Raw genomic sequence first — 9,923 nt, forward strand, 5'->3', positions numbered from 1 at the left:
CTACTTCCCTTAAATTCATGCAATATATTTATATACATATCTATGCATCCTTATTGTCGCTTCTAATTAGGTCATTTAACCTTTGACCTTAGCATTATCAAATAATATATCTAATCGTACCTCTCGCACGTACATTAATTTATCTTTTAATCTTTAACTTTGATTTTAGTCTGTGCTTTTCTCATCGTTCGTATATAACTTACAGGATCTCAGAATCCTAGTCGTAATAAAAACTATTTACCTCCACGTCTTTCTCTCTCTCTCTCTCTCTCTCTCTCTCTCTCTCTCTCTCTCTCCCTCTCTCCCTCTCTCCCTCTCTCTCTCACACTCTCTCTCTCTCTCTCTCTCTCTCTCTCTCTCTTTGTCCGCATCGTAAGCTCCCCCAAATCGTGAAAAAAATACGCTTGAGATGTATTCGTCAAAGTCGAAGTAATGAAAAACTTCTCATTAGACGACACGAATTTGTTTCAATTTTCAGCTCCCTCCGTGAGAAGAATATAATTTAAGTGAGTTGAATCGTAGGGAGGTAAGGTATGGTACGGTACTTGTAGTAGGATTATGAAACCTTCCTCGATTTGACAAGAACATTCCGATTTTCCAAAGAGAGACAATAATTTCAACAATGATTTTTTATGAAATCGTGTTTAACTTTATTAATATAATCATTCGATTAGAGCTATTAGGAGCTATAATCATTTAATGTTTCCTATTAGCCTTCTTTTTTTTAAATTCGAGTTACAGGATGTCTTATCTTTTACATAATAACATACAAGTATTATTGTGATTGTATCGACGCTTCATCATTTTATTTCAGTAGTGAAGTACGTTAACTTAAATAATCGAACGAATTCTCTCTTTTTTATTATTCTTATAATAATAATAATTATTATTATATAATAATATAAATAATATTATATTCTTATAATAATAATAATAAATAATTGAGGTTAAGATAAACAAGTGGTATAAGAGAAAAATGATCCACCTCATTAGATTCTAAAGGCTTTAGAGTGTTGCGTGACAAAACTCGTGCGAATTTTATTGTCCTTTTCTCGCTTTAATTCGCTCTCTGTGACATCAGAAACATCGATTGATAAATAATTCTTCGATCTAATTAAAACGAAGTAAAGGATCGACGATCGAGCGATTTAAAGAAAATCTAAAACTACATCTTTTCCTTCCTGTTTCTTATACACAATGCATCTACAATAAATATTTTATATTTCAGAACATTGATAATATAATAACAATTCAAAGGCCGTACTAACGAGTGTCGTATTAAAATCTTGTAAAATCTCCTGTAATTTAAAAAGCTCGTTCTTTTTTCATGATTGCCTTTCGTCATCTTACAGCATTGCTACACGTTACAAATCACAGAGTTGTATCCTCTATCTAAATCAATGGTCCTCGAAATCTAATCTTTTTTGGGCTCGCTTCACAAATCGACCGTTTAAGTCCTTTGAACGTCTCTCTCTCTCTCTCTCTCTCTCTCTCTCTCTCTCTCTCTCTCTCTCTCTCTCTCTCTCTCTCTCGCTCTCTTTATTCGTATTCGACGATATAATTGCTTCTTTAGAGCGCACTTTTTCAAATTACACAGATATGTACAACAAATCGCTTAAAATATATTGATCGTTTGTACCATGTTATATTAGTGCAACGCCATTAGTAAACTCGATTAGGCACGTCGATCCAGAATGAAACCACGAACCTACTTTCTTCTTCAGGAAAACGTTCGAAAAAGTAATAAACGAAATAATTTCAAACTTCGTCGTCTTCTATGCATAACATCGTTTCCCTCTTCATCTCAGATTCCTTCAAAACGTTCTTCCAATCCTGCAGCATCATATCTTCACCCTTTATCGAATAATCCTGTACCTTCTTCGTATCTTCGCAATTCAAACGATCAGCCGAACTCTCGGTGTCGTTCTCCGTGAGATTCTCTAATTCGGGTTCTTCCAAGAGCGTATCCGTTTCCGCTTGACCCTCTAACGGCGAAGGATTAGTCAAGGATTCGTCGATGTCAAAACCATGACTATCTTCCGGATTTTCCGTACGACTTTCCTCAGTACTCAAGGAAGTCGATATAAAATATCTTAGATCGTAATCGGCACTGTCCGTAGCACCTTGCGTGTTCAACGAATATCTGCTGGATTGTGACTCCCTTTGACCTTTATCGAAGGAACGTCTTCTGTTGTCGTCCGATCGAGAATGATGAAGCTTCGGATAACGTTGTCTCTTTAGGCTCTCGCCACTACTTGCCTTGGATTTAATCTCGAGCTCGTCCATTACGCATCTGGTGTAATCCACGCTGAATCTGTCCACCGATAGCTTTCTACAATATGTTATATATTTACATAATAATACGTACTCGCTTGTCAATACGACCGATAAATAAATATGTTCGCACACCTGTAATCACCTCGACGAAAATCCGGACTCCTTCTAAACTCCAAACTAGCCTTTCGATGACCCATCGACTTATCCAATCTATGCTCACCACCGATTCTATCGAAAGACATTTTACGAAAATTCGGAGATGAAAGTTTTCGAAAATCTCGTGGCGAAACTTTCGTCGAATCTTTTAAAATGGGTCCAAGATCTTCCAGATATCGAACGTCCACGGAATTCCTTTTGCTGATTACGTACTCCCCAGGATACTTGCTATATAGACCTGTAATTTTATCCATTGTCAGTATAGTTCACTTATTGATGAATTTTTGCGTTAACTACTAACCTGATAATCTAGGTGAATATATATATCCAGATGTTGGCCTTTTCGTTTCCACGATCTCCTCGACATCTTCGATTTTCGTTTGTCGAAGCAACTGATGACGTCTCGCCGTATCCGATCGATCTTTTACTCTTAATGTAACCGGTCCTTTATTAGGGATATGAAGATCCATCGCCATGGAAGCCTGACTGCCAGTTAACTTTGGATATTCCAAACTCTCCCGACTAACCTGTTTCAAAATTGATACGATTAACAAATAGATGAACACCTTGGCGATATTCACTTACAACATGGTATTATTAAAATAACATGGCTTAACGCTAACTTTCTTAGTTTTTCATTTCTCCAGCATTTTTACTATTGACGTCGTTTATGTGTTTTTTCGTATCGTAATATCCCGATACCCCTCATACAATTAATAAATGATATAAATAAACGAAAAATCGAACGACATTCTACGACCTGCTATTGAAAATACTACGTTCTAAATTTATCTACGTACCACAAAAAGAAGTACAAATTAAAAAGGATGATTGAAAGGTGAAAAAAAAGAAGCATCGAGAATTTAAATAAAAAATGTCACAGATAAAGAAGAAAAGTAGGCTCGACATTATTCTCGTTAAACATTTTCAAATGACTTAACATAATTCATGAAATTTATGGTTCTCTCTCCCTCCCTCACACTCTCCCTCCCTCCCCCCCCCCCTCTCTCTCTCTCGATCTCTCCCTCTCCCCTCTCATGTATATGAATCGATTTTCCTTACTTGAGGAGGACTGTAAGCGGGATTATCAACGGATAGAGCATGTCTCTGCAATAATTGTGGGTTGAGGAATGCACAGCCAGCATACTGAGGAGTCTCTCTGCGAGGTGATTTCTTATCGATCAAAATCGGAGCACTGGGACTTTTTTTTATCGTATGCGATACACTTTTCTCGTGTAAATCTCGTGAAAATCGCACTAGTTCAGCCTTCAACTGTCTTCGGGAGATTTCATGAGCGCTTGGACTCAAGCTCCGATTGATCCTAAAGAGACCATATTGATGATCCCACTTATTATTAGTCGTTTGACATGACGTGGATCTACGATTTCGTTGAGTCCTCGCACCTTTTAACGTACTCTGATTGAATCGAAAACGTGCCGGTACTACTTTTGCCGCGCTGTCGCGCGCCTCGAAGGTCATCACGCACACGGCCACCACGATAAATCCTGAAACGAAAGGAATCATCTGAATGCATAACAATTTCAGGAAAGATAAGTACTCTTTTTGTTATCTCCTTTCTTCGTTATTCTAATGTTAAAAGAATGAAAAATTCATTCCAAATAGAAGACTATTCAATCTTTCTATTGAACTTCTTTCCACGAGCCTCCATAGCTCAGGGGTTAGAGCACTGGTCTTGTAAACCAGGGGTCGAGAGTTCAAATCTCTCTGGGGGCAACTTTTTTTTGCAACTTTTTTTCCGTTTTTCTTGCTTCTTTCATACAACATTAATAAAACGGATATTATATTTGACGTTAAAAAAGGATAATTGTTTAAAAAAAAAATAAAAGTTATACATTTTCTAATCATACTAAAATGGAACATTTCGATATCGTTTGTTACGACACGCGAAAAAAATCATCTCCAACTCTTTCGTCCATTCCAAATTCCTTCGAAAGGTGTATGAAATTGTTACAAATTGTAAAAAATTAATTTTGCTTATCAGGAACGCGCAAAAATAAATGAAATCGGTTAAGTCGATTGAAAGTATCAGTGTATTGAATGATGACTTTCATCGAAAGGCTAAATAAACGATAAATATGTATTATTAAATGCAAAATTAGGCATTATATACGTATCTACGTATCGATGTGAAACGTTATGTACATACGCTCGTATGTGCGTATGTATGTATACGTCGGTACAAATAATACCATAACTTAAGTAACTTAATAAAATTACCTCCTACACCCATGACTATCGGTCCGGCGTAACTGAGGTTGTTCAAGTGAAACTCTCGTGACTCGTTTTTCACTTTTACCGTCAAATTACCTCTGACCTCTTGCGCCACCGATAATTGATCCGCGTAATAACCTGTTCGAGACACATAAAAATCAATTAGGAACTCAATGTTTTATTATGTACAAACGATTCGAAGTAATTAAACTTAAATATATTAGTCTCACAAACATTTTCATTTCTACGCACGTAAACGAGTGTGCGTGTCTTATCGATCGACTCAACTCGTCACAGTCCCGGCCATACGTACGCTAATTAAATAATTATACTTACGTACTTAGGTCGATCAATAATTTAATCGTATTTTATAACACTTTTTTTAATCGGGCTTATTAACAGGGCGTAGGATTAAAAAAGTTAGTGTCGATTTCCTGGCTCGATTGATTTTCATTTTTTCGACTCACCCACCTATAGTCGCCATGCAAGCACCCAGAAGCATCAACAGCAGCCCAATGCCAAGAGCTTTGCAGGCATGCCACAAGCATCGCGTTGTCACCTTTCCTCTGACCACCTGTTCGACGTAATTTCATTCATTAAGGATTCATTGACCATGGGAGTGAAAAAGGAAAGAGACGAGGAGTCCGCGCAATCTCTGAAATTCAATTTCCTCTTTCCAATGCTATCTCAAGCCACTAAAATAGAAGATCAACAAATAGCTCTCAGTAGCGTATGTCAAGATCTTGATGGTTAACATATTTGCACGGTAATACGACGTAACGATTGAATATTAGAATTAGAATTTAAATCTTTCCCAATCACGTTCTTTAGCGGAAACGAAACTTTCGAGAGATTTCATATATACTTTTATTTTCGATAGAATAAAGTTTTCACTTTAAAATCGTTTATACTCGGAGCCATCGAAAACATAAAACATAAACATAAAGTTTAGCTTTCACGATGCGATCGACAAAGCGTCCTTCCATTTTATCGACCCTATTGACAAAACCGTAACATTTTTATATCGCAAAATACATTTAACGAACGAAAATATAGGAAACGAGCTGAAAGAGGGAGAAAAAGAAAGAAAGAAAGGGACAAAGAAGTTATAGTTGGAAAATTCCATTTCTAGCAAACCCGTTGGATTCGCATATAATCTCTGCACATACGAAATATAAATTAAATAGATAAAATTCCTTTGAAAAATCTCCAAGTATTGCTTTCCGTTCTGGATTCATCTATGAATTCATCGATAAGATTGAGAAAAAGTCGATTAAAAAGATACGAACGAAGACGATGAGGAACAGATGAAAATATAATTTGGAAATTCTTCTACATCTTATTGAACATGTAGAGGATTAAATTCACATAAAAAAAAAAAAAAATAATAAAAAAAAGGAAAAGAAACAGGAAAAAGTATCAGAAACGTGTCAGAGAACGATTAAAGTCGGAATCGTCGAAGCATAAATTTCAAAGCGAGAAATGAGAATGTACGTCTTCATTTCATTTAAATCTACTCGCACGAACGACATTTGCTTGTCGCGCCTAAACAAACAGTGAAACGTTAGAACTGAACGTAGAATAACTGAACACGCGATATTACGTTTGTTCTCGCATACGGAAATGACAGAAGAAAGAGAGAAAGAAAGAGAGACGAGAAGAAGAACTCAATCGAGAAAGAGACAGAAGAGATTGATAAGAAAGTAGGTAAAAGTTTATCCTTTTCCGTCATTTCTTTCTACGTCGATCGCTTGGATCGAACCTTAACAGGTTTTTAAATCTATTTAAGAAAAAAAGAAAAAGGGAAGGAAGGAAAAGAAGAGAAGGCTCGACGAACCTGAACGTTCCAGTGTGCCCCTGGGCCACAGGCTCTCCTCTGGGTCCCTTGCCAACGAATGCTTTCTTGAGGCATTCTGCTCTTTTTGAAATTGAAAACTTTATTATCTCGTAGAGGACGTATCGTTCGCGGTGAAAAGAAAAGAAGATGGAATATTTCCTACGTATCTCGGGGATTTGAAAAATGTGTCAGAGAGATAGAAACGCGATGGTACGCATCGGGGAAACGGCATTTTACGATATTCGATATCATGTGACAGCTGAGAGCAATAGGATCAACTGATGTTACTTTCTACGTATACGAGTACGTATACACGTATGTATGTGCATCGACTGAAAGAGTTCCGAAATAATCAAGAATATTTATTTTACTTCTTTTAATTATTTTTTCATCAAATTGTAATCGCGATCAAACCTATCGCGAAACATAAATGATGAACTAACGTACGTAAAATGATTGAAATCTCTTCTCGCACGTGAAGATAATAATTGAAGGATAATAATTGGAGGATTCATCGAGAATGGATTAATAAAACAGATATATATAGAAATACGTACATATGGGTAAAATTTTTTTCTAGTTTCATAAAATATATAAAACATTCCATCCTCTTATCTCTCTCAAAATACTTGTAAGTATCTAAATAAAAAAAGCAAAAAAAAAAAGTGAGAACACTTCAAAGACGTACTCTGATCGAAATATTGACATTCAAACTTACATTCCTACTTTCTGTGTCGTCGATTCTTCACTTCGTCATGGCATTTTCTTGTCATCGAATATATCCCTGAAGAATAGTTGTAATGCACACACTTAAAAAGCGAAGACCTTATCGAGGAAAAACGAGGTTGTTCATCGTAACAACGGAGTCAGTCTCGCGTACTCTCGAGTTTCTTTCCTCCTCCATCACCACCCATTCGTCCTAATTTTCATAACGATTTTTATTACAATACCGAGATATATTAATCGTTCCAAAATAAAGATCGTTCTGACAGTACGTCACGATGAAACTCATAGGAGATAAAAATTGAAAAAAAAAGAAAAGAAAATTATAATAACAGCGATTTGATATAGAAAAAAAAAAAAGAAAAAAGTAATTGATCGCCTTCAAGGACTAAGGAACATCCATTAAAGCAGAAAAATTAATCGAATGTGGAGGAAAAAGAGAACGAAGCAAAAACGTATCGTCGGTGTACTTGATAAAATTTAAATCGTAAGATTTCAGTATCTCAAAGATGAGTCCGAGAAGAGTCGTGTGAAAAAAGCGGTGAAGTGGATAACGACTCTTTGAAAGAAGCTACCGGAATCGAAACGCTCTCGTCCGACTACAAGGAGTACAAAGCAACGATAAAATTAGAAAATTTTCCTTACCGTCGTTGCTTCGAATTTCTTTCGAAAACGTTTCACTCTGAATTCGATTCGTCCGATCGAAGCAATACCGATCTATACTTTGTTAGACAGTATCTCTACTTTGCTAGAGATATGATAATCGATACGTATATACGTTTGAAATATATCAATATACATATGTACGTATATATGTATGTAGTTGTATCCACTAAAGAACTATTGTTCGGCGATGCCTTTATTCTGGTCCTTGCTATTCCGTTTCGTCTGACCCGTTTTAGGTCTTCCGTACTAGATTCGCGCTTCGAATCATAATCATTTCCAACTAAAATGTTCCCTAATCCACGATAACCCTTTATATCGTTCGATATAAACGGTTATATATTCATCGGAGGTACATCTTAGTCGAAGATGTGTAAAAAATAGGATGAAAAAAACGAAAAATCAATTATTCCCTTTGGATGAAACGAGATGAAATCGAATGAAATCAGATGAAATATTGTCGACGACGAGATGCCAACGAAAAAAAGAAATCATACGAAACGATTCTTCCCCATAAAGGACGTATCCTCGCGATTACGATTAAAAATAGAATAGACCATTCGCGATATCGATGGTACTATATCACCAACAAACGTAAACACGTCCCTACTCTCGGCGGTCAGACTCGAAATTTTCTCACGTGTTACTACTGCGTACTAAAGTTCACAAAAAGTCCTCGTCAGAATGTGTCTATCAATACTGTTTACAACGATCTTTCGATCAACTAAGCTCGAATTCAATAATGTAATTTCAAACATAACAAATTAAAAGAGAACGAAAAGGATGTCACTAGTGTTCGTGCCTGTGGAAAACAATGGAAATGATTAAAATAATTTAAAATGGGAAAAAAAGAGTAAAACAAGAGATATTATTTACATTGATTAACATGACAAGGAAGAAGAGAAAAAAGAATGTCAAGAGAAAAGTTAGAAGAGTGAGAGAGACGAAGAGAAGTGTTCACTCACGGATAAAAAAAGTTGAAGAAATTGATGAACAATAAAGATGCATATCCTGTAGATCGGCTGGCGAGTTGCAGGAGTGTGTAAAACCACGAATCAACTTGATTTTTCACGTTCCCGGGTGTTTCGCGCGTGTTTCCATCTCTCTTTCTCTTTCTCTCTCTCTCTCTCTCTCTCTCTCTCTTCCTCTCTCTTTCTCTACCTCCCTCCCTCTCCCCTCTTTCTCTATTTCTATTTCTCAACAAGAAATGCTAGGATATTATCGCGATAAGCATGCTCTTCTTCGAGTGATATCCGCGTGATAACGCGCGCAAGAAAAAGGGTGAAAGAGACTTCGAAAAGGCGCGTCGGCAGACTAAATCACTGTCGAAGGAGGAAGAAAGGATCAGAAGGAAGGCTAAAAAGGTGAGAGTGGGATAAACGTATCCGAGGGAGTGTCTCTCCCAGCATCACCTGTTGGTTCGTATCCCGGTCGTGACTCGTTCGTATACGGGTCGAGAGACACGGCCACGGGCCTGGACCATCGAGAGAGAGAGAGAGAGAGAGAGAGAGAGAGAGAGAGAGAGAGAAGAACCGCGAGGTACACTTTAATGCGCATACGCAAGCGCAAATCAATGTGTTATATATCGCGCGCGCTTTTCTATAAAGATCCTCCTCCTTCTCCTTTCTCTCTCTTTCTCTCGTCCACCATCTCTCTCTTCCCCATCCCCTCTCACTCGTTTTCTTATCGATGGTGGTCAATTCTTCATACACGCAATAGCCACTGGTGACTACCATCCAGTATGAGTGGAAGATACATACTTCCATTTGAAAATTTCAGAAAGCTTCTTGAAATAAAAAAGGGAAAAGAGCTTTCGAAGCAAGTACTATCGAATTAATTTTTAGAAGCGAAATCTGTTTGTCACCGTACGCATACATATATATGTATGTATATATGTATAGGAAAGAAAAAAGCAAAAATCGATCGTTACGGTTTTCCTGTGTCTCTTTTAAATTCGTCTTCTTTGTAAAAATATTGTCTTCGTGGGTGCGATCAACAGAATGTACCGCAGCACGATATAGCACATTTGTAATTG

General features: G+C 37.0%; 1 protein-coding gene and 1 non-coding gene across 5 annotated transcripts; one reads left to right on the forward strand and one right to left on the reverse strand.

Annotated features, from left to right (window-relative positions):
- Positions 1 to 339: 339 nt before the first annotated feature.
- Positions 340 to 9,527, reverse strand: LOC122637009. Of its 4 annotated transcripts, XR_006329108.1 has the most exons (10): positions 8,854 to 9,527; positions 7,221 to 7,421; positions 6,503 to 6,578; positions 5,137 to 5,239; positions 4,672 to 4,803; positions 3,496 to 3,938; positions 2,735 to 2,960; positions 2,410 to 2,671; positions 1,466 to 2,332; positions 340 to 359 (listed from the first exon to the last, which is right to left on the reverse strand). XR_006329108.1 is itself a non-coding variant. In XM_043828803.1 (9 exons), exons 3-9 carry the CDS (start codon positions 6,575 to 6,577, stop codon positions 1,759 to 1,761), a joined length of 1,815 nt encoding a protein of 604 aa, XP_043684738.1. In that variant the 5' UTR covers position 6,578; positions 7,221 to 7,421; positions 9,301 to 9,527; the 3' UTR covers positions 941 to 1,758. The 4 variants fall into 4 exon arrangements, 3 of the variants coding, with proteins under 3 accessions (XP_043684738.1, XP_043684736.1, XP_043684737.1); XM_043828803.1 differs by lacking the exon at positions 340 to 359 and having other exon boundaries at positions 941 to 2,332; positions 9,301 to 9,527; XM_043828801.1 differs by lacking the exon at positions 340 to 359 and having other exon boundaries at positions 941 to 2,332.
- Positions 4,095 to 4,167, forward strand: Trnat-ugu. The gene has a single exon. It is a non-coding gene; the product is annotated as a tRNA-Thr (tRNA).
- Positions 9,528 to 9,923: the final 396 nt, after the last annotated feature.

The sequence above is a fragment of the Vespula pensylvanica genome, chromosome 24, assembly GCF_014466175.1.
Source record: "Vespula pensylvanica isolate Volc-1 chromosome 24, ASM1446617v1, whole genome shotgun sequence".
Taxonomy (NCBI): Eukaryota; Metazoa; Arthropoda; class Insecta; order Hymenoptera; family Vespidae; genus Vespula; species Vespula pensylvanica.